The sequence below is a fragment of the Caloenas nicobarica genome, chromosome 1 (genome assembly GCF_036013445.1).
Source record: "Caloenas nicobarica isolate bCalNic1 chromosome 1, bCalNic1.hap1, whole genome shotgun sequence".
NCBI lineage: Eukaryota > Metazoa > Chordata > Aves > Columbiformes > Columbidae > Caloenas > Caloenas nicobarica.
The window spans coordinates 4,587,875-4,612,935 of NC_088245.1; the positions used below are offsets into that span (position 1 = coordinate 4,587,875).

Below are 25,061 nucleotides of genomic sequence, written 5' to 3' on the forward strand. Positions count from 1 at the left end.
CAGCACCTTCCTTCCTCAGTCTATGCTCTTGGGGTGTCCCTGCATCAGTGTTAAATACAAACCACTGTGCCATTGCAAAGCAGCGTTTAGAGTGGGATACTGCCAATGTTCAAATGCTCAGAAATGCAATCTCTAGTCTTGATTAGACCATCCAGACTCCATCCACAGCAGGTCCAGGGGAGGCCACAAATATGATGAGAGGGTTGGAACAGCTCTGCTGGGAGGACAGGCTGAGAGAGTTGGGGTGTTCAGCTGGAGAAAAGAAGGCTCTGGGGAGACCTTATTGTGGCCTTTCTGTACTTAAAAGGGGCCGATAAGAAAGATGGGGACAGACTTTTTAGCAGGGCCTGTTGCGATAGGACAAGGGGTGATGGTTTTGAAGTAAAGGTCGAGAACTTTAGGCTGGACATGAAGAAGAAATTTTTTACACTGGGGGTGGTGGAACGCTGGCCCAGGTTGCCCAGAGAGGTGGCGGATGCCCCATCCCTGGAGACATCCCAGGCCAGGCTGGACGGGGCTCTGAGCAACCTGAGCTGGGTGCAGATGTCCCTGCTCATGGCAGGGGTTGGATTAGATGAGCTTTGAAAGTCCCCTACAATCCAAACTCTTCTATGATTCTATGTGGAAAGAGTCAAGCCCTCCCAGGACTTGGCTGATCCAGCCTCATTCAGGTGCCACAGGAAGATGGCCTGAATCGTTCTCTAATGCTACCGACCTCTCCACATCTGGTTCTGCAACGCCTTTGAGATACCAGACCCCATTTATAGCTATGTCACCTTCTTGTAGTGAAAAGGAACATTTTACCCTCTTCTTGGATACCTTTGCACAGCGCCAAATCGTTGGTTTAGATACTGATCTGTGGAATAGTTACAGTTGTTCAAATGCTTGCTGATCCTGTGTGTTTATGGGTTGAAATTCCCATGGGGACCATCCGACAGAAAGCACAGAGCCATTTTAATGGCTTTTCTAAGGACCTCTGTTCTTTGTCGCTGTTTAATCACTTCAATTCCTGCTTTCCAATTGTACACGACATTTTATTAAACTGTACAAACAGCATTGGCATTTAAAAAAATCATGTCAACTGTCCTAATTAAACACGATGACCAGCTGCACAAACTGTGAGCACAGATGCCCTCTGCGTTTCACACAGCACAAACAAGGATTTCGTGAGAGTCACTGGACCGAAGCCTTTTCCGGGGCCTTCTACTTCTCTTGTTGACATCAGGCACTTCTGCTTTTGGTCCTGCAGGATTCGGTGCCCGCGGTCACTGCCAGCGGTACCCCAGCACTGCCTGCAAGGCTGCATTCATTCTGTTGGGAGGTCCAAATTGACAGCCTGGTCCAGCAGAAGCAGAAAAGCACCTCTGAAGGGAATCTGATTTTGGGGATGACTCACCTTCTAGAGCTTCTCTTCTCCATTGACTGGAGGGGTTCCTGCAATGAAGCTCCGAATGTATACACTTCAATTAGAGCCTGACACCAGCTGAGGTGACTACCTAAGTCTAAGCTATTACAGAATCCTCTATTTGGGCTTTGACTTAATTTTGACATAGTATTTAACTGGTGTCTCCGTGACAAGCAGTAACTGGGCAGTTCTACATCTCTCCAACCTCAGAAAACAGTGCATCTTTATTTAAAAGGATCCCATGAGGAAAGGATCACAGAAAATACTTGTTTGGTTTTTTTTCGAACCCATCTACATTTCCACGGACCGCAAAGAGATAGAACACACAGCATAATGTCATGAAGTGAAGGAGAGGACTGCCCTCGCCTGATGTGCTGCCCTGCTCTGTGACCATTGAGTTCAACTTGGTGACCCATGTCTGCAATGCATGCCAAAAAGCTGAGACATCATTCAGAACAACAGAAATTATAATATATAAGCCTTTTCAAGGACTGATTAACACCTTTCAAGTAAAACATGGCAATGCTGTGACCGGAAGGCCAGTTTGAGGAAACTTTTCCCAGCTTTCTTATGCCATTTGAGGATAAAAGTCCAGAAAGCCCAGATTTTGCTCTGAACCTGGCATGTGTGAGATCAGTTAAAGCTTTACAACAGGGGTTCTCAAGGCTTTCTGCTGGACTGCAACTTCCCATCCTTTCTGATCAAGTTCTCAGTGTAAAGCACTGGTTTTCTGTACAGATGGTGACACTTGCCAGGGCAATGATCCTACTTTGGGGTTGAGTCCTTAGCTCCAGGGCCTCTGAGATGCATGAATGGGCACCTGTAAAGTCTCTGTCCCAGTGGAGCAAAATCGAACCCTAACACCTGTGAATGTTACTTTTGAAGTGTGTAGGGAGCAAAATTTCTTCTTCAAAACTTCTGTGCGCGCACACACAATTCTGCATGTGTACAAGTGGAGGTTACCCCAGCACCCAGCCTGAAGTCTTTCCAGATGCCCTCAGGCCTTGAGCAAACCACTTGTCCTTTAGAAGGAAGGTGGGCTGAGGTGAGAACTGCAGAAATGGGCACTGACACCACCAGAAGCTCAAATATACTAGTTTTTTTCATATGTAGAAACCCATTGGCTGTGTGTATGAGTAGCGGGAACAGGTTTTGTCACTTCCTCATTTTCAGGTGCTCTCAACTTGGAGAACATTTGGAACAGAGAGAAGAGCAACCAAAAGATACCACGAAAAAATACCATCATTAGCGAAGAGTGGCTGGCATCTGCTATGGACTGGAATAAGCTGGAAGCCTCCAGGCGTGGTGCAGACCTTCACTGAGGTGTTTTTCTGGTGGGTTCTTGATAAAAATAACCATGCATAGTCGTCAGTTGACAAAGTGTTACTCAAACTCAAATGCCTTCTGTAAGGCAGATCTCAGGAAAATATTTTCTCCATTTTAGGGTTCACAAAAGAAAAGTTGCTGAACATATTTTGGTCCATGCTGTTAATCAGTGCTCTGTCAGCACAGGACAGTTTAGGTTTTTCATTTAGAAATTCCTTGTCGAAGTTGCTACAGTCACTCGGAGATTTCTTCAAGAAAAGGAAAAAAACATATGTCAGACCACTAATATTCACATCTTCATTACAATGGTACTGGCCCTATCTGGCTGCTTCCTATGGGCTCAGGTCAACTAGTTGGGAGCAAGCTCAGCTCAGCCAGGGAACCCGCAATGCCTTGCTCTTGGCCTTTTGCACAATGGTTAGTTGCTCCAGCCTAAATAATGCATAGTAACATCAAACTGCAGTGACATTCTGTCTGAGCTCTTAATATCCAGCAGGCAGTTCTAATTACTCACTTATTACCATCCTGTTGAAGTAGTAATGGGAATAAATATTATATAGTAGACACTGAGCCTATGATCCATTAATTCTGCAAGACAGGGATGTTACAGCTTTGTAACACAGTGGACTGGACCCATCAATTAAACAACACTTGTGAAGGATTGTAAAATGGAAGTATGATGCACTTATTAAATTATATTATCGTTAGTAATAGGACTTTAATAGTTTTACAGGACTGTTACTAGTAGTTAGGACCATCCTGACTTAGCCGCCTATCTGGTTACCTAAACTGCTTTTCCTTCTTTACCTTCTGCAGTGCAGTGAAAGATAATCCTTACAGAAAGGATTGCACTTAAGTGTTTAAGGGAAGGTTTTTAAAGTGGCATCCAGACCCCTGCTATGGAAACTGAGAAAGTGACGAGTAATTTACGGTTTCTCAGGTGTGGGCACACCAGACCTGGGCTTATAGCCATCAGAAAATAGGAGTTATGATGATCAGGTCATGCAGCGCAATCAATAGAGGTACGTAGTTCACAATTGTATTTCCAACGACTGTACAATGAGTGAGGCTGTGGTAGGTCCCAATTGTAGATGGTTTCAGCTGCTTGTATCTGATACACACAACATACCAGACAGCCTGTGAACAATTTATTCTGCATTTGGACATTTAAGTCAGAGTCAACACTCGCCATTCTGACTGCCCAAGACCAAGGTCCTCCATCTACTTTTAGACAGAGGGACTGCATGTGCAGATCAGCTCCAGCAGATAACCCTGAAAGTTTGAGGGCATTTTGAAAAAATTCACTTGGTGCCTAAAACTGTCAGTTCCAGTGTGAAGCAGACATTTATCCACCCTTAAAATGCTGACTCTCTGAATCTAAACAGGATTTGAAGTCTCTGACATTAAAGACCTGTGTCTGAAGATTTTGGACAAAGCCCTTAACTGGATGGGTTTATAACATTACTGTGGTCCTGGCTTTGGTTTATTGCTGGCATGTGCTAGGGGGTTTAAATATTTGGGGAATGAATGAATGATGCAGGAAAGAAAGACATGAGATGGGTGGAACTGAAAGAAGATGCATCCTTACCACTCTTGGTTTGAAAGGAGGTTCCATCCTTCTTTCTTCTAAAGCTTCCCAGTTTATTTCTCGGAAAAAGGCATGTTGGCGGATATTCCCTCTTGCTCCCAGTCTCCTCTCAGGTTCTCTCACAAAAAGCTAGAATGTTGAAGAAAGAGAAATACCTTAATCGTTTTATAAATAACAGTATATTCATTAGGACAGTCCTACCAGATATGGTCTCAGACTTCAAACTCGAGCATGGTTGGTGAGAGTGTGAAGGGTGTTCTACCTTACTAAAATTCTAATTGGAGAACCAGTTTGGATTCTTAGTCTAACAGGCCAAAACTGAGAGAACTTGGTCATATTTTTCCTTTGTGGGACAGAGAGGACAATTTGGTACAGCGGCAACAATACGTGTGTCTGAGCATGCAAATGTGCAACTACACAAGTGAAATACCCAGATCACACTTGCGTGCTTTTATTTGGACAATTTCTTGTTATCAGAAAAAAATTTATGGTTGAAATATAAACATAATTTGCGAAAATACTAGCTTAGCCTATGCGGGGTTGCATTCATCTCCTATACCTTCAGACACTTGGAGCGTCAGTATTTGATTCTTTAATAGAGAAAAAGAATCATCTTAGGTGCAAATTGTCTGACCTCCTTTACACATTTAAAGATGAGATAAAAGATACCTTGGAAGTGCTTTCTTCTCTCCACTGACTAGCTCAGATGCCGACAACCCTCTACTTTTGTCAGAAGACACCCAATTCAGATAGCTTGTGTTTGCAGCACACTGCAGGCTACAAGTCCTGTGGATAACTAATTCTGCTGAAAACAGGGAAAAGCTAGAAGTGAGGGCATATCTTTTCACCATCAGTTATATGCAGGTCTGAGACCACTCTTAAGTTTAGTGTAAACATACTCTCTTTAGTCATAGATGCTTTTATGGTGATGCAGCAGCCATTTGGCTCTAGAAGCAGCTGAAGGGTTTCTGGGGGAGAATTTCATAGAATCATAGAATCATTTTGGTTGGAAGACACTCTTTAGATCATTGAGTCCAACTATAACCTAAGTCTAGCACTGAACCATGTCCCTAAGAGCCCCATCTATATGTCTTTTAAACATCTCCAGGACCACTAAATGCTTCAGAGCTCCTCTTAATATTTATGAGCAGGATGTAGTGCTGACATATTGCTGTAATGGTGGATGTGAATAGTTTAAAATTCATCTTTACATCTGCAGTAAAATGTCTGTGGCCTCCAGACCAGTTGGCCCATAGTGCACCAGATCCTAGATCCCTCTAAAGTCCATGGAGATGAATAATGGCAACGCTTGATAGCAGGTGACCTGAATACAGCCAATATGTCTCACTTCAGAGGTGAGAGCAAACTTTAAAAAGCACTTTACTGTTGAAGGTCATCTCAAAATGGACTTGGGTTACATATGGTAGAAGTTTCTTGCTACTCTATTTGGCCAGCAGCGAGTCACTGTAAACCTTAGTTTGAAGCCCGGCAGAATATCTTTTCCAGGAGTTAGTATGCCTTGCACCTTAGGGATTGCTCTGCAAAGAAACCGACTTCTGCTGGTATCTGATACCCTGTGAACTTGCTTACTGGGTGTGAGCAGCCATCATCACAATTCAAGAGAAAGAAGACATAAAGATGGCCTTATGACTTAGGTCACGTGTGCTTTGAGGTGCACAGACAAGAAAGTGACTCCCTCTGGTCCTAACACACTAAATTTGTTTCTTTGAACAACAGCTGGAGATGCACAAATCAAAGACGACGGTTCTGGCAAAAAGACTTCTGTTCAATGTGTGGTAGTTCTTACCTTCACCAGAATGTCCTTTGCATCCTTGTCAAGCCAGCGAGGGTAGAATGGGTTGTCCATACGGATAGACTGGAAAAGCTCCTCTTCATCTTGGCCATGGAAAGGAGATTGGCCAATAAGCATCTCATACAGGAGGACACCAAAGGACCACCAGTCAACGGAGGTGTTGTACTTCTGCCCCAGCAATATCTGCCCAAAGAGAGGTGTGATAAAGACAAGAAAAATGTCTGACATGAATATTTCAGCTTCAGAAGAGTGGCCAGACCCTGACCTTTCAATAGTTGCTTTTGCACTGAGTGCGATACCAGAAGTTCTTCCCCCTGCCTGCAGCATGGAGCCAGATCATCTGCCAGAGATCCAGAGGCTGTGGTTTGAGGCGCTCCAAGTCACAGCCCCACCTGGGTACCAAAACAGTCCTTTGCACTACAGATAACAGGTTGCGTGTAACTCTTAAATTACTTGAATGAATCCTTGGCTACCGGAGAGATCTCAAACATAAAAAGTGAGGCAAATAATCTTTTTCCTGCCCTCCAAGTTATCCCAAGGGTTCAAATCAAGCTTGTGAAGCTCAAGAAGACAAATCATTAGATGTTTTGGGACTGATTTAACTCACACAAGCTGTATTTTAAAACTACAGATATAGCAGTGTAAGGGTACTTTAGGACTATCAGACAGTAGAAACAGTGTGAATCTATCCCAGCAAAATCTGCCCCAGGAAAAGCATGATGAAGCAGTTGCTGATCTGTCCGCTGGACACCAACTGAGTTATAGGTAGAGGAATGGGAATTTGTCCCTGGTCAGTCCATTGGTTGGTGTCTTTTTGTGTCAGCCATAAAGAGAAGTCTACATTCAATGTGTGGGGGCCAGAGAGGGTTGGTTGGGGTGATGAGCTTCTCTAAGAAGGGATGTGGCATTTTCCTCCCCTACAGACTTGGCCAGACACCACCAAGTTCTCAAACTTCCCCTCTGGGAAAGCCAAATTAATCTCACTTGCCTTTATGTATCTGTTATGGAGATACCTAGAGCTGAACCTGTTACGATCAGCTCCTTTTAGAGTCAATGAAAAGAATTAGTCCAACTTTAGACATAGAATCATAGAATAGTTGAGGTTGGAAGGAACCTTCAAAGCTCATCTAGTCCAACCCCCCTGCAATGAGCAGGGACATCTTCAACTAAATCAACTAGACATCGAGCCAAGTATCTACCTGCAATCTAAATGCAACCCCGTATTTGTCTCCTTGGGCTACCACAGAGCCTAGACAACTTGCTCATATACAGATGTCTACATTGCGGATGTTTAAATGTACATGTGATGACTATGATGTCTAGGATTCTTACCAGGATTTTAGAGCTGGAGAGGGGAATAATTCATTTTAAGGCATAATCTTTATTCTTGACCCCACAGCTTGGCTGCAATGTGATCCCCTATGCTAAAGCTATGGTGTAGGTATCAATGATAAGTCCTGGAAATAGCTTAATACCAGTGAAAACAGCTATCCAGATCAGCACATATGAAACTGCTGATAAGTGAAAAATTATGATTTAGAGAGGTGATCTTGACCATTTTCATACCTTGTCTTTATTGCCTGTAAATTACCACACGGATCCAGATTCATCTTATTGTCTAAGTTATGTGCCTTATTAATTCAATTATCCAGAGTCTCTCTATAGCCAGTGGAGAGAAAACGATGATTTAACTGACTTACACACCTAAGACTGGAAGGGATGACTTGTTTTCTGGGATGCTTGTCCTTCCACACTATAAAATGCCATCTAATGCTTCAGTTTGGGATGAACTTTTGCACATTAGGTGAGAAGTATCCCCCTCTGATGTACCTGTGGCATCTAGAAAAGCAGGACCTTAATATCAAAAATCTAAACCCAAGCTGATGTAGAGTGTTGATGGCTAACACATCTGCCTCCAAAAACGCCAAAAGAGGAGATGCAAAAAGGACAAAAGAGCTATTTGAATATAAGATGCAATATAAACAATGTGTTTTGCTCAGAGCTAAAAAAAATGGAATTAGCAAGACTCCCTAATGTATTTCTTCTGGACCACTTATAAACAAAATCATCCCAACCTTTTTTTCTGAAAAGACACATTATTTTTATACGGCTCTATCTTTTAAAGTATAAAATATCTGGAAATCGAAATTAGACGGTTTATGGCAGTCAGAGAAAAAATTTATTAGCCTTGCAATTTTCTGGAAAAAAATAAATAAACTCAGGAATTTCATTTCAGATTAAGTACTTTTTTTTTCCAAATAATCTTTTAAAATTAAAAAATTGCTTGTCTACTGACCCAAAGCCCCCTTATTTGCATGGCTATAGCCAAGGTCTGGGGTCTGCAACAAATTACAGTGCTAGCAGCTGCATTGAAATACTGACGAGAAGTCCAGTGCTCCTGCCTCTGGCGGGAGAGTGATCCATAAACTCTAGTAGTGCTTTCAATTTAGAGCTAAAATGTTTTATATGCACTCATTGAATCTCTAAAATAAATGATAGTGCAGAAATAAAACCCTGAGCTATTTTAGTCTTTCTCTTTTCTATGAAGTAAAATCACAGGTAATGGATTATCACTTGGCTCTCTCTTTTTTTAGGATCAGAAAATAGCTTTTTTTTTTTTTCCTCTTTTTTTTTTTAATAAAAGCATATTGAAGGGGAATAAAAGACAATTGCAGCTTGATTGCAAAGCACACTTACACCTGCTCTTAGGCAATACAAATCCAACTGATTTGAAGAGACCAGCCCTTGTGTCAGTGGTGTAACCTAGATCAGAATTGAGCCCTTGGTGCACAGTAAAAGATCAATGAATTATCGTGGGGAAAAAAAAAAAAAAGCTTTAAAAGCTATTTGGAAAGTATCAATATCCATCAGGAAAACACTAGAATTAGGAAATGGGATATTGAAAGTAAAAAAAATGGATTTCAGAGTGATGTCAGATGTGATACATGGATGACTCATAGGTTCTTCTCTGAGCTGAAAAATGTTTTCTTAGGCCCAGATTTGCCACCTAATTAGTCAAAGCCTCTCTATAGTAAGATCTATAATTGTGTGAAGTCACCAGGTTAAGGGAGCTTTCTCTTTTCTGGAGGGATCTAGTGCAAAACATCTAAACTTACTAGAAAAAAAAAATAAAAAGAAAAAAGAAAAAAGAACAAGTTTATGTCTGGGGAAAAATACTGAAAGAAATAAGGGGAAGGACAAAGGATCTTCCTAAGGGAAAGCTGTGGTGTGGTGTCTGTGACCACTCAGTTTTATTTTATAGGCACATGGAGGCCAGGTTCAGCTTTTTTCCACCAACTATCAGTAAATATCAACTCCAGAAGAAGAGGAACTGTTGGTGTTTTTGCATGGATCTTGGAGACTATCTCCATGCAAGCCCCAGCCTTTCTGAGCCAAGGGGACAGAGCGGGACCTTAACACAAGCTACAAGTTCTGCCTTGCCCTTGTTGGCTCAAGCACAGCCTGATCATGATACAACTCCATCATCTCTAGTTTTAGAGCCTCCTTCACCAGGAGACAATTTGTGGAGGCATGTCCTCCAGGGATGGATTCGTGCAGGGACATTAGGTGCTCTGGCACTGTGGGCAGCCAAAGCAGAGATACAGGTAGTCCAGAACTCAAAGTTAGCACATTGGGTTCCAGCTGTCCTCCAGACAGCTGGAACCCATCCTCTGACTGCTGGCATTTAGAGGGGAAAAATTGGGATGTATAACCACTCTCACGTTTATGTCTCCAAGTATCTCCATCCCTTTTACAAGCAGCTATTGGGTTTGGGTTTTTTTTATCTTTACCTACCCAGACCTTCAAGCCTATGCTCAGTTTTAAGGTTATGCCTCTGATGACAGAGCCTCTTCAGAGCATATAGTGCCTTATTCAGCTCTGGGAGGATGCTCGTGATGCAGGTTGTGTTTGCAGGCAGCTAAGAACCTGTGTGAGCAAGAGCTTATGGAAGATGAAGAAGTAGTTCAAGACTTCATAAGCAAGAGCTTATGGAAGTCCAAGCTTATGGGTGCCATCCCTATTCAAGTATCAGAGCATATTCAAGAGGGAAGGTGAACCCCAGTCTCTGCTTTATCATGGACCCAGCCTCTCTTCTCTATCTAAAAGGCGGTCAATCAATGAGGAGGGAGAATTAGCTCCAGGTGGGCACTTTGTCCCACCTTTCTCTATTTTCTCTCTTAGACTGTGATGAACAACATCCCTTTGAAGTGCCCATAGCTCCCTCTTTGCTATCAAGGAGCTCGTACAGCCATAGAAGCCTGTTAGATACCTAGGGAACATGCTTCCCCTTCCTCACGCTGTTTCTGTCCCTGAATTGCAGGACCCATCTCTTGGAGCTTCTTCTGCCATGGCCTGAACTGATTTCCATTAAGCATTCTGTTTCTTGGTTAAACCAAGCACCACTTAATTCACAGGCCTATTTGCACAAAAAAGGAATTAGCCACAAAGATGTGCAATGCCAGACAGTAACGCAGGTTCTGAGTCAAACCGAAATCCAGTTTCTAGCCTGGAACTAGCTAGTATAACAAAATAACAAAAGCAGGTTATTACTCTTTGCACTCTCCACCACTGACCAGCAGTCATGTCTTAAGACATGTTCTCTGTCCCACAGCAGCTTGCTGGTCTCCCTGGACCCCACACCTACCTCAGGAGCGATATAGTCTGGAGTCCCACAGAAAGTACTTGTCTTCGCATCTCCAAACATGTTCTCTTTGCACATCCCAAAGTCAGCAATTTTGATGTGCCCCTCATTGTCCAAGAGGACATTGTCTAGCTTCAAGTCTCTGCAGAGGAAGAGAAAGAAACCCATCTTTTAAACTGTTGCAGAGCTACACAAGTTATTTAAGTAGGTGACACTTATTAATGTGCTATCTGCCTCCATGTAGTGCCTACACGTCACAATCACAAAGGAAGGCTGAGGGCCGAACGAGGATCTGCTCTTGGACTTCAGCATCCCTCTTCCTCATTCCTCCTGTCCTAGCACTGATTCATTTGCTGGCGAAGATTTTATGCAAGACATCTTCTAAAAGCTGTCTCCTTCGAGGATGCAGAATAGTGAAGCTAAAAAGGGCTTTGCAACAGCTGGTGCTTCTGCCCCAACACAACCTGGAGAAGGTGAGCAAGAAGGGACCAGCTAATGGACCCTTTCTCCTTCACTGGGAGTCTCAGGACTCTCTCTGAAGCTGCTGCCAGCTCTCCTTCCCAGTGCAGGCTCTACAAATGTTGGAAGAAGAAAGGACTCACAAGCCCTGCATGGCTTGCAAGAAGTTCAGAATAATCCCAGACACCACCAGAATACCCACCACCTCTTCACTGCTGGGCTGCACTATCTGAGCCCCAGGGATTTGCAAAACCCTTCACACACAGCTGCCAAGCTCTTGTCAGAGGTTTCAGGCTCTGAGATAGTGTGGGAAGCAAAGAGCCCAGAGTGGGAAAAAAAAAAGAAATGCACAGAGCAGGAAATAAAAGCAAGCTAGCTGATGACTCATGGCCATTGACAGAGAACAAAGAGGTCCTCACATGGGAACAACTTCTGAAAGGAGAGAAAAGCTTGTAAAGAAAGAAAGAAAAAGGCAGAAAGAAAGGAAGGCTGGCCTGGCTTCTATGTTAAATTATTTATATCTTATCCAAAAGTTTTGCTTTTCATTGAAATAATGACTCGGGGAGGTGTTAGGATCATTGATGATGCACTTCATTTGGGATGCAGGTAGGATTTGGCTTATGGGGTCTCAGAACACCCATGTTCCTGCACTGCCTACCCTGTGCTATCAATCACTGCTCCTTCGCAGGGCTCTTGAAGCACAGAGAAACAACTTTTGCTTGTGCTCACAGTCGAGGTTACCACTGATCTTTTCCAACCACTGCTGATTCACAGCCTACGCATATTTTCCACATCTCATGCAAGAGTCCTAACCACGAGGCTGCTATATAGCCACCCTCCTGGTCACAACTGGTTTACAGTGTGGGTTTTTTTCAGAAATGGCTTCGATTCTGTCAAAGACGGTAATTTCTAATGTATGATGATCCTGAGATGATCACCTACAATTGCAGGAAAGAAGGATGTTCAGCCTCCCTCTGTGCAAAGCTCATCTTCCTTCGGCCAGGTCCCAATCAGGGTGGGGGACCTTGTGGTGTCTACACATTAAATTAATGTCATGAGGCAATTGTTCTTTGCTGCTAGAATATGGCCCAAGAAAAAGTGGGAGTCATCAATCAAAAATAAGTACAGAGACAACTGAGATATTTGCCTTCCAAGTGGCAGACACTCATCTCACAATTTCCAGCTGGAATGACTTATTTTAGTTACACCATTGAGATCAATCTCTGGCTGCCAGCATTGCTTTTATTCATCTGGTAGATTGAAGCAAAACAAAAAACCCATCACCTACAGTTCACTTTCATTATTTTGATGAGTCTCAAACTCATTGGCTCCAGGGACTGGAGTTTCTGCCAAAAACGCCTCAGCTCATTCATTAAAATTTAAGCCAACATTTCCAAATGTGGGTGTGCGAGACAGAACAGCTGGATTCATTATTCTCACTACATCGCAAGCGATGTAGTTTCAAAAATGATTTCTATTAACTTTCTTAAGTGCTTAGTTATCTCTGACTGAGATACTGATGGCTTTGCATTGTCAACTGACCTTGTTGTCATTGTCGTCAATGAAAAAAGGAAAAAGGAGTATCTGAAAGCTCGGTACCCAAAGCAATGCTGCCCTGACTCCTCAAAATGAGCTGTTTCTTCCTGTCACCATGCTGCCCAATGTCCAGCTAGCCCAATTTGCCCACGTTTCCCAAGAATCCAGACTCTTAACCATCTCTCCTTTCACAAGGAAACAGGTCCCAAACCCTGACACACCACTGATACAGCAATTCCAAATAAAAATATGAATTATAAACAAAATGTCAGCATTAACAGCCCTGCCACAAACTCACAATGTCCTGCAGATATTTTAAATCAACTTTTCTGAGAAGCCTGAGTTAAAATGACAGACGTGGCTAAGTGATTTGGGCACTTCAGAAAATGCTTCTTCCACTTCAGTCCTCCAGAACAATAATTAAAGCCTGAAAGTTGCTAAGACCCCAAAGATCATCTTAGCTTAGTGCCGATGATATTGATTTCATGTTTACGCAATCGCCATCATTGGTCAATAAAGGCTATAAATGGCTCCCACATGAGTACCAATATTGAATAATAAGGAGAGTTTATACAAATCAATTTTGCGTTCTAATGGGAGAGTGGATTGTAACCAACTCATTCACTTTTAGCATTTGTTCTGATGTTCACGCTACATGACAAACATTGAAATAAGCTCATTTTGGTTTCAGCAAACATCATTGCTCTAGTGAGCTTTCTCATTTGTTTGTGACAAGCTATTTTCTTCCTGCTTTTACAGAGGGCTGCAATGTAGTAACTAACTTTTGCCATGAAGGTGTCCTGGACCAGAGCTCCCTAGGAATTTAGTTCCTTTGTTAGGACATGGGAAAGCAGACTATGGCCTGATTTCTACAGCCTTTCTTGCTCTTATCTTATCTCTGTCCTTTTATATAAGTCTGAAGCACAATAATTATGCATTAGTTCAAAGCATCTGTGCATAATTTTGAAGCTCCTAGGGAAGTCAAGCAAAAGCCGGAATGGGCGATTTTGTAGAGGACTTCTCAGGATTTGGTAGACTGATGCACTGTGGACTAAGTTTACACCAGTAACTTCAGGAGAAGACTCTTCTGTCTGAGTGCAGCTGCCTGCATTGTCCCACCTAGTCCCCATCTGCTCCCTGTAGAGCCTGCTGGTGGAGATGGGCACTACTCATACACACTCTAACACAGGTTTGATGAACCTAAAAAAGCCCAATCTGCTTACTACATGAAGAGCTTGAGTGGCTAGATCAGATTAATGACAGTAGGTGAGATGAGTCCCATCTCCCCATGGAACTGCGCACAGCAAACCTATTAATAACCCCAAATAAAGGTGTATCACTGTCTCCCTGCTGTTACTTAAGCTGAGCTTGTCACCAGGATAACCAGCACAGCAGGTATACCAAATTTCTCATGCCTAGCTTGACCTTATATACCTTCATACATGGAAAACTCAAACTGGGTGCCTATACTGGGTGCTGTATGAATGACTCAGTGTAAAAGCATCAAAGGGCTTGCTTTAATATTAACTGAAATAGGAGTGGATTCTCAAAAAGGGCTCAAAACTGTCTTTCCTACACATTTCAAAATAAAAGAGCCAGACTCTGTAAAAAAGAAATCTGCATAGAAATGAAATACTAGTAAGAACATCCAAGCAACAGCCTCTCAGTTACCATTAGTGATGGCAAGGGCAGCAGAAAAGGTTTAATGTGCTAGACACTACAAAGTAAAATTACCTGTATATTATGCCCTTGGAATGGAGGAACTGGAGCCCGCATATGATTTCAGCAGCATAAAACCTGAGTGGCAGAAGGCACAAGTTAGAACGGATGCTTCTGAACAGTTGCTTTCAACTAGACCCAGAAAGGTGGAAACTTCGTCTAGACCCAAAAAGGTGGAAACTTTGTCCCAAATTTCATTAAGTTCCCAGGAAGCTTGCAGGCCCTCCAGAAGGCTTGAGGGTAACTGGGTTTTACTGATGGATGATATGAGATTCCCAAAAGCATGCCACACAGCTAGCAGCCCAACTCCCATTGAAACTACTTTGGAAATGGTAGGGATTTGGAGCCTACTCATCTTCAGGATTTGGAAGGCACACTGCATGGCTAGCTGCATCTTTTTCATGTGTAACTGACTCTGAGGACGTTTCCGTCAGTACCCAAGCATGTCTCCAGATCAACTGTGGAGCAAAAACCACCATTCAGCTCCTACAGCCTACTCTGCCTCACCTTAAGATATCATCCCTGTTGCAAAGAAGGCAAAATGGGTGGTATCTATCCTTCTGCCTTATTTACATATTTAAAGTAAATCAATAATTTACAGTTATGCACCAGACTGCAAAATGCAAATTACAGTTAATGCCTCAGATGTCAAATGAGAAGCTATAATTTGCCATGTTCAGTAGCTGCTATGCAAACATTGGAGTGGCCCCAGCAAGGGGATAGGAAGGTGGGCACCTGGGTTTGGGGACCACAGTCTCCTCGGCTTGTCAAACCAACCTCTTCACTGCTCAGATTTACGACTTGCTTTGGAAATTTTACCCAAGATATGAACTAGCAGCTCGGTGGCTTTTCTCTGGAGTGCTTTTGAGTTTGAGATCTTTGTTCTCAACAGGTTTCTGCCTAAAACACACCACCACATCCTGCTGCAAAGAGGCAGCATAAGGCTGAAGCACTGCTGCACAATCTAAGTTTTCTCCCAGAAGGAAATGTAACCGCGGGGTCATATGTCCCTCCAGTGTTGTACAGTTCTGATCCCTCAGTCTTCAGCGCATTGGCCCTTAATTCTGAACATTCAAATGTTTTTGAAAAAATCATCAAATTAAGCACTGATTTATATTAGGATGTCTGGCTTTTTTAAATTATTAAATAAAAATTAATTCATATAGTGGTTTCAATATTGACTTTTAAAATACCTTTTGCTCATAGAAGGATTAGAAGCACCTTTCATTTAATTTAATTCTTCTATTTACTTTAATCAAAGTGAAATAAATTTTTAGCTCCCTGTTGGTGTATTAGTTTTTTGTTTAAATTTACCTTTTCCATTTTTGCTAGGTTTTATCTCTCCCCTTTTTTTTTCTCCTCCTGAACCTTAAGGGGAAAAAGGGAAAATCCCATTATTCCTAATAAACATCAGCTTCACATCTGATCACTGGACTGGGAACCTCAGCTTAAGCAGGTCCGCAGCTTGGCTATAGGCCATGCAGTGTTGTAAAGAATGAGACATTTGGTTCCAGAAATGGCTGAAAATGCATCTGTGAGATTTCTTTGATGGTGGTAAGCCCAGGGTGGAGGTTGGGTCCATGATTATTTGGGCCTCCAATTATGGGCTGAGCAAGAACTTAATGAGTACAACAAAGAGCAACCCCAGAGCTGCTGTAATCCACAGAAGACACCTGCAGGTTGCTTTAAAATGACGCTCAACCATGGGCCATGCAAATAAGACCTTAGGCATGCTTGGGGCTGTTTATGGACAGTGCAGGCGCTTCAACCTGATCTGGGTGAAGATGTCCCGGCTCATTGCAGGGGGGTTGGACTAGATGAGCTTTGAAGGTCCCTTCCAACCCAAACTATTCTATGATTCTATGATCTCAGGTGGATTGAATGGCCCTTCTGGAGCCCCTCTCTGTTTGAGGGCCTGCAGCCCTGGGAAGGGGACTGATCCAGCAAGCAGGGCAGCCTAAGGGACAGGTCCTATCCAGCCCGGCTCTTGGCTCTGAACAAATGTTTGTGGGAATATGCTGAGATTAGTGCAAAATACAGGAGCCAGGTCACAGGCTAGAAGGAGGTCCCTGGTTTGCAGGCTACGTGCAATGCTGATGAGGGTGTAGCAGCATCGGCAATGCTTCCAGACAGAAATAGCTTCACTGGTTGACCAAGAATGCAAAACAAGGTCACATCTGACTCAAAGCAACTGTGTGGATGGGCTCTAAAAAGCCTTCTGTGGGAGGGGAAAGAGGACAGGGAGGGGAAGTGACTTGCTCCATGTCCATTGTTGAGTCAGGGTGATAACCTGCATGTCTGATTTGTTCAGTTTGGAGAGAGCTGGGATGGAGCGTGATCCTGCTTCCAGCACAAGCATTGTCACCACTTTGCGGTTGAGTAAGGAGCAGAGAGGTCAAATGATTTGCCCAAGGTTTCCTCTACAGGACAGTAGCTGAGCTGGGTACAAAATGAAGATCCCTGGTGTTCCCAGGTGCTGCCTTTGCTTCTACCATGTGTGCGACCTGCAAGCCAAAAACTGATAGTAACATCTTACGTTGCTCTGGGAAGGTCAAACTTATGACAACTCTGGATATGGAACATGAGGTCTCCTCCATTGAGGTATTCCATCACAAAAAAGAGGTTTTCCTAGAGAATGAGACAAGACGACAATACGGGGTGAGGATGGGCAAGATAAAAGTCAAAAAAAAAAAAAAAATCACCCAGGAAGTACTCAAAAAGAGGAAGAAAAAGATTACAGCAAAGGTTTTGGAAATAAAGCAGTTTCTTTTTCAGATTCCTCATTTCTTCTCTTTGTTCTCTAAGCCCGTACTCACCCTCTCTGCTCTGATTTGTATAAACAGCATTAGCAAACATTGCAAATCCACTTAATAACCAGCTGGTGCCATTGATTTTTACCAACAGACCTAAAGGCTTGCTAGAAGGTGATGAGCAACTCTGCAGTGCCTGTGTTAACAGAAAGATGGATGGACAAACTTCCTGGGGGACTAATGGAAGAGGCAGAAATAAATCCCAGGTCTCCTCTGGTCCTCAGCCCAGTGCATTGTCCATTCCACGGAGTGATCTCAAGCTGGTGTTACCTGCATTCCTGCTCATCTTTTGGGGAGGCACATGAGTCTGACTTCATCAGGTTATCAGAGGCACTGGCCAGATGCAGTGACCTGTTTTAAGCACACACTTGATTTTAAGCCTGGAGGCTGGTCTATTAAATAAGGCAGGACTTAACTTGCTAGAGGAAAGATTCATGAATTAATCATATTTCTAGATACCTGTTGAGTATTTGCATGTGAGAGAAGACTGGAGAAAGATCCAGTCCTTGTCCCCAGTTGAATGCAACCATCAGCTGTTCTACCAGGGCAGTGGAAAACTCTCCTTATGGTACACAGAAATGATGAGGGGAATTTCTGTATTGAGTAAAGAGCAGAACCGACCACCAAGGTTTCCTTTCCAGTCCGTGATATACACAACACTGATACTCTCGTTATCTCATCAGCCATAACTTCACCACCAGGCCCCTGCAGAATCATAGAATCATTTTGGTTGTTAGAAACCCTCTCTGGCACTAAACCATGTCCCTAAGAACCTCACCTATACATCTTTAAAATACCGCCAGGGATGGTGACTCAACCACTTCGCTGGTTGCAGCTGAAGGCAGATTCAGACCATTCCCTTCCAGTTCGAATTGCACCTACAAAGCAGGAGTGGCACCCTTTTCTGAAAGAAGAGTAACTGCACAATGAGTTATGTTCCCACTTTAAACTTCTGTTTTGGGAATCTCAGCTTTTGTGCATAAATGGATGAATAAAATAAAATGGATGCAGTACATTTTTTTTTTCTTTTCCTCAAAAGCCTCCCTCTGTTCTGTACCCATCTGAAGTTTGTCATCTCCAGGCTCTGCTAAAGTTTATGAATATCTTCCATTTGTTGCCTATTCCCCATCACAATTTTTTTGTGAGGAAAATAGAGTTCTATTCACTTATATTTTTAACAGTTGAAGGAAGATTTTTATCCATAAGTTCTAATGTAAGCATGTCTGGCAGCAAGCCAAGAGCTGGCTATTTCAAAAAACAGCAGTGTTTGTTCCTTTCAAGTAGCAGCTGCCTGCTCTAATTTGTGCAATTTCTTTAGCCAGATCCTTTTAATTACAGTACTCTTATTTAAACGGATGTCTGGCTAGAAATCCCACCTGTCATCCAAAAAGCACAGGGCCAGATCTGGCCTCCCAAGGAAAGAATACAAATTTTGCCAATAAACCACATGGGTGCAGGTTTTCAGTTTGAAGGTCTTGCATCTGTAGAGGTCTGTGTAGATAAGTTGGTTTAAGTGAGTAAGAAGGTAAAGTGAAGATGGGCAATTTAGTATAGAAATGCATGAATCATGGAAGCGATGTGGGCTCAGGAGCCCGTCCAGGAAAACACTTGAACAGATGCTCTGTGCGAAGGTACTCAGGGATGTGATGAGGTTTAGTGAGCGACAGACCAGCAGCCACGTGTATCACACTGGGGCAGAAGAAACCTCATGGGTCTTCAAACGGTCCAGATTCAGCTTCAGTGGACTGGGAAGGAGAAAGCCCTTGGGTTTTCCTGAAAGTCCACTGAGTTTGGCTACAACTTTTCACACATCTTTAAGCATGACTTGAAGTCCACGTTTATTCAGCAGTCATGCTCTGCTTGCTCATGGATTTGAGCAACCATCTGATGCACCTATTTGATTGAACTGGGGACTCTAGCTTGAAACTGTGGACTTTGGCAGCATCCTTCTGCCATCTGAGGAATGAAAAGGTGAAGAGCCTCTCAGATTAATTGTCATCCAAAGATCTTTATGTGAACTCAGTTGCTCAACTGTCTAAAGCTATGAAGCTGAAGACTATGGACTTGGCTTAGGCATTATTAATACTGAAGTTCATAATCTACCAGGTGCTACAGAGTTGTACATAAATGCCGTTGAAAAGGAAGATGGCATCATTTTGAGTTTTTTGCTCTGAGACTTGGAAATTCCCTTTGCTTCTTACAAAGGTCAGTTGACTGGAATGGCCCATGGAGAAAAATTAGTTGCGATTAGCCCTAAGTCACTATGAGTAGCAAGGTACAATCAAACAGTGCAAGCTGCAACCAGTTTTGGGAGACAGCTTCCTAAGCCTGAGATCTACAGAGGCATAGAACACTTTAAAAATGGGAAGTGGCAAAACCCGTGCTTGAAACCACCAAAAATTCGACAGTGAGCTAGAGGTTAAAGGGTTAGAATGTCATGGAGGGCATGTCTGCCGACAGGCTCTGACCTACACTTCTTTTTGTCCTTGGAAAGTTATCTGATGGCTCCTGTCTGCTACTGCCACGCTCTGAAGTCTGTCAGCACCTGGAGCAGATGGGATTTGGTTAAGTGGTTATTTCTCAAGATGCGGCAGCTGGGATGGTGTGTCTTTATCACGCTCTTCTCCCCTATGATGGCCCTGGCTCTGGGATGCTAAGCAAACAAACAGGAATGTTGTTCCTCAATGATGAGACCTACAGAGCTCTGAAGGAGGCTTAGGAGGAGCCCCTTCACCCTACCTGCCCACCTCACAGACAGATAAAAGACGACCCCCCCGTGAGAGCATCCTTGGGTAGCAAACACTCAGACAAAACTTCTGGTCATGGTTCCAGACCTGCACAATAGATCAGAACAAGTCTGGTTTCTTGGCCGAGTTTGGGGCCATCTTTTAGAACCACAGAGCTCAAGGAGGACTGTAAAAGCATTTTCTGTGCTCAGTGATGGATATTGACACAGGATAGCTGGCATTAGTTATCTTGTGGACATCCACATATCAGCCATTCCCTCATCTTCCAGGGCCTTGTCCATTGCATCCTGCACACAAAATAACACGGTTCCCGAGTCAATCTGATCCTGCCAGGTGCTGGAAGACTTGATTACTGCAAGAACCCAATTTTTTTCCCTATCAATCCCTCAGTCCCTGTGCTGACCTGAACCTCTCTCTGCAGAGCCACACACTCTCTTTGCCTCTCCAGGACGTGGCAGGGATGGAGTTTAGCCAACCTGCTTCTGTTCTGAACAAAACTGCTGTGAGAATGAATAGTCACTATCAGACTTGCTTTCAACTTTATAAACAATGCGTATAAAGCAGGCAGCATTTAAATTGATCTTTTTTGAAGGTACATCCTATAATAGGCTCTTAACATCCTCAAAACAGCTGGAAGCCCTCGAGAGCACTTTTTCTGTAGAGATTTTCAGATTTTGTTTTTGCATTTGAAAGCACTTGCATACATACAAATATACAATTTAGCACCATTTACTGAAGAGCAAAAATTCTTCTTCCCAGGCCTTCCAGGTGGATGAATATCAGAATAACTATTAATAATAATTATGCTTCAGGGCAGTGTGGCTTTACCTGTATTTAGAGCAGTTACCTTAGCAAATAGCTCCATGTGGAGAAGGCTTCTCAATGCACGTTATATGACCTAAACCCACTGCATGCCCATTGAATTAGGTTGGCTGTTGCCAAGAGAAAGGTTTGACATGATGCAACTCCTGCAGTTAATTCTTGTCTCACAATTTATTGCAGCTCAGCCCAGCCCAGTCTGGGTGCTCGTCCATGATATGGATCTATTTGATCTCATGGGATAGGTGGGAGCCAAAGGCCTCTCAGTCCTTCTCCACCACATCGCCCACCTAGTGTTGCAGTCCCATCACAGCATCCCATCTAGTGGGAACATTCCCACAAGGAACATCTAACACGGGGTCACTCTTTGCTAATAGGTGACGAAAGGAGGTATTAACATTGCTGTTTGCACTGCCTGGGGACTAGCAAAGCCAATTTGTTACAGATTAAAGCAACCTCAGGCTTCATTTTGTTCTCTGGTTTAAACACGTTTTTCCTCTTGTGTAATACCAGTCTATCTTCTGGAGATGGCAGCATTTCTTACATCTGTCAAATAATTCAATCCCTGATATCATGACCTATTTTTCACTCTAATCTTTGCACTGTCAGCATTTTTGACTGCATGTTAAACTGCTCATCTGGGATGCTCAGCTTTGCGTGCCCGTCTACTTGGTACAAAGCACATTAATGTATTTATACACATATATAAAAATATATATGTATAAAGCCGGAAAGATGGCTGGCAAAGCTCCATTCACTTGAGTTCTGAGATCCCAAGACCCTTTCTCACAGCTCAGGGCAGGCAGAGTACATCACTAACAGTGGTAAACTGAGTTACTATCAGCCCTGTCTTGCCAGAACAAGTGGTTTTCCCTATCAGCACTGGGTGGGATCTTGGAAAGAGACTAATTTTCTTAATGCGAGAAATAAAAATTTCTGTGAAAATGTGGGGATAAAAAAAGTCACCAGACCAAAAACTAAACAAAAAGTAGTCAAATTTATGAAACATAAGTATTTTTTCAGCTGAAAAGCAGAGGGAAAGAGAGTGATGTTTTCATTTTGAAATGTCAACTTTTCTTTATCCAGTACAAGGAGCAGTTACGTTGTAGAATTATAGAAATCTCAGGCAAAGCTGAATGCATTTTGGGCTGATTTTTCGCAGAGTTGGACACCAGGAAGTCAATTAGAACATGTATACTTGATATTTAATGAATCACTTTAAAAAATTATGCTTATGAGCTGGATCCCTCTTTTCCTTGCCAATATACTCTGCCACATGGGCTGACACCATCTAGAAGTGTCTTGTTAAGACTTTGTATTTTTGATGTTATAATTACAGCTGCTCACACCTTCTTTGGCAGAACCTTGTTGAAATCCCAAATCTCTGTTGAGACACTGCTATTTCTACTGAACCATGTTGAAATTTTGGCCAGGATAGAGTGAGAACTTGCCAATTTTCCTGCCTGCTGGTTGCAAGAGGTAAAAATCCCTGAAGCCTCCTTAAATTTCCCAGTTCTTCCCCAGCTTTCCCAACAGTTGGCTCAAATTTGGCCAAGTGGCCTTGAATTAGACATTTCCAAGCTGATTTATCCCACAAAAAATACTAAGAGGATGGAGATCTAGAAACCTTGAAGCTTCAAGACCATGTCTCCCAAATGGCTGAATACCAGGGCATAGGATGGTTTGTGCAAGGGAAAAATCACTGTGTTGCCCTGTACTTTCCTTACTCTTCCTTCCTGGTCAACACCAAAAACTGGATGCTGGCTAGAAAGATATCTGGTCTGACCCCATAGAACACTTCATCCTGTGACCAAGATTGTTGTCATGCATTTAGTTTAGTCAGTCCAATTGAGGGTAATGAGACCGTGGCCCAGGTTGGCCAGAGAGGTGGTAGATGCCCCATCCCTGGAGACATCCCAGGCCAGGCTGGACGGGGCTCTGAGCAACCTGAGCTGGTGCAGTTGTCCCTGCTCATGGCAGGAGTTGGACTGGATGAGCTTTGAAGGTCCCTTTCAACACAAACTATTCTACGATTCTACAATTCTATGATATTTTGTTGTGTTTCAGTGGTTCATCAGTGCTGGAAGTCCAGGCTTACAACCTCATCTCCCTGCAGGATGACTTCTCAGGCTCAGGGGAGACCTTATCGCTCCCTACAACAACATGAAAGGGGGTTGTAGCATGGAGGGTGGTGGTCTCCCAAGTAGTAAGTGGCAAGATCAGAGGAAATGGCCTCAAGTTGCACCAGGGGGGGTTTAGATTGGATATTAGGAAAAATTTCTTCCCAGAAAGGGCTGTCAGGCACTGGAACAGGCTGCCCAGGGCAGTGGTGGAGTCACCATCCCTGGAGAGGTTTAAAAGACACATAGATGAGGTTCTTAGGGACATGGTTTAGTGCCAGAGTTGGGTTAATGGTTGGACTCAATGATCTTGAGGGTGTCTTCCAACTAAAATGCTTCTACAATTCTATGATTCTCCTGCAATCCATCAGCATCCTGCAGCCATGCTGTGGTCATAGAGGATCCTGCGTTGCTTGGGGAGGGCAGGTGGGCCTGATCCAGGGCTGCTCAGCGGGTCCATGGCACAGAAGGCAATGGAGCTGAACATCAAATGAGTGTGAAACACAAATGTGCCAACCTACATGCTCTGATTCAGGTCAAGTAATTCAGCCCCGTCCTTCTAATGGCAAGGCAGAGACAGAAGAAAACTGAAATTGCCCTTGGAAAATTTTGTAGGAATTAGTTTCCTCTGAGGAGAAATTTTAATGAGAAATCTCCTGAAAATACTAATAGAAAACACTACAGAGCCTAAGAATTTTTAAATGAGGATCACAGTCCTTATTTAAAATCTTTTCTCCTTCCTGCCAATGTAAAAGATTTTGAAGTCAGTATTGAGCATATCAAAACAGCACAGCATGTGAGAATGTTCATCACTAGGACTTTGAAAAGACATAATACATTAGCAAAGAAAGAATGAAATGTTTCTGTAACACTGCCTTTTAAATTGCTATAAAGATTACTTCTCTTTTGGTTGAGATAGGCTTTTCTGTTACTATTTTGTGCTACAAGCCAAAATGACTAAGGACTTAATTTGCATTTAGGTAAAAGGTGTGAATAACGTGTCAATGAAGTAAAGAAACAGAAGCAAAAGTGATGTTCAAAAAGGAAAATCCTAGTTTTATCCCAGAAGATCAGTGAAATGCAAAAAGAAGAATAAAACATAAACACTGGGATGCTAGTCATTTTTTTGGCATTACTAATTTTGGGGTTTCACAGAATGATGAACATGTTTTTCCTCCTCGTTAACATAACAGTGTCCCTTTAAGTGTAATACAACAGAATAGTTCTCTGAGCTTGTTGTTAAAATTCACACCATATAATTATGTTAGCTGAATATCTGGATGCAAAGATTACTGCAGTGAAATAAAACAGTCAAGTTCAGAAACAGATTGGGGAAAAAAAACCTCATGAATTTGAATTTGTTCTCATGTAGCAAAACATGACAAGTATTCTGAGTTTTGAAAGCACTGATCATTCAGGATATCCCTGCAGGATAAAAAGGAGCATTAGGTGCCTGGTGCCTATAAAAACCTGTCTGAAGGGCTGTCAAGCTTTATATATTTTTGGAGCATTCACTAATTACCTGGGTTGAGGCCAGGAAGAAACTCATCCCAGAGCTCAAAGAACTGTCAACAAATTATATGACTTTCTTTTTTTTTTTTTTTTTTCCCCTCTGGAGACATGGGGAATACTGAGGTTCTTGTTTCAGTGTAGGAATATTCCTATTTTTACTGTCCTTCGCAGAGGACTCAATAACTGAATCAGCTCAGAAACCTTGCAAGCCAAAGCATTAGAGATTCAGAAAGACATTGATATATGAATTTCTGTTTGAAACTACTTATCTATCTAGTGAAACCTTAAAAAAAAAATCAATTTTTCAATGGAAAATTCAAATTTTCAATATTTAAGTCCAGAGAGGGACTACACAGCAGTGCCCTGGCTTCTAAAATAATTGCTCTAAAAGATATTACAACTGAACCGTGCTGTCCTTTGAGCTGTGAAAGACTGTCCAGGGCTTGTCACGGCTCTCCTGCTCTCAATGACTTTCATGTGTTGAGGCATCACCCCTTGGCTTGCAAAGGTCAGAGGAGAAAAACATAAGCTAGAAATCATTCACAGTCCAGAGCAGCTTTGGCCA

General features: G+C 42.8%; 1 protein-coding gene across 1 annotated transcript in view; it reads right to left on the reverse strand.

The window, feature by feature from the left end:
• Positions 1-1,013: 1,013 nt before the first annotated feature.
• PRKCQ (protein kinase C theta) overlaps positions 1,014-25,061 on the reverse strand; it is a 65,905-nt gene continuing 41,857 nt past the window's right edge. Inside the window, exons 15-20 of the mRNA XM_065629675.1 lie at positions 17,025-17,116; positions 14,504-14,566; positions 10,778-10,916; positions 6,127-6,315; positions 4,320-4,448; positions 1,014-2,979 (exon numbers count right to left, since the gene is read on the reverse strand). Coding sequence (XP_065485747.1) covers positions 2,824-2,979; positions 4,320-4,448; positions 6,127-6,315; positions 10,778-10,916; positions 14,504-14,566; positions 17,025-17,116 — 768 coding nt within the window. The 3' untranslated portion in view covers positions 1,014-2,823. The remainder of the gene's footprint in view (positions 2,980-4,319; positions 4,449-6,126; positions 6,316-10,777; positions 10,917-14,503; positions 14,567-17,024; positions 17,117-25,061) is intronic.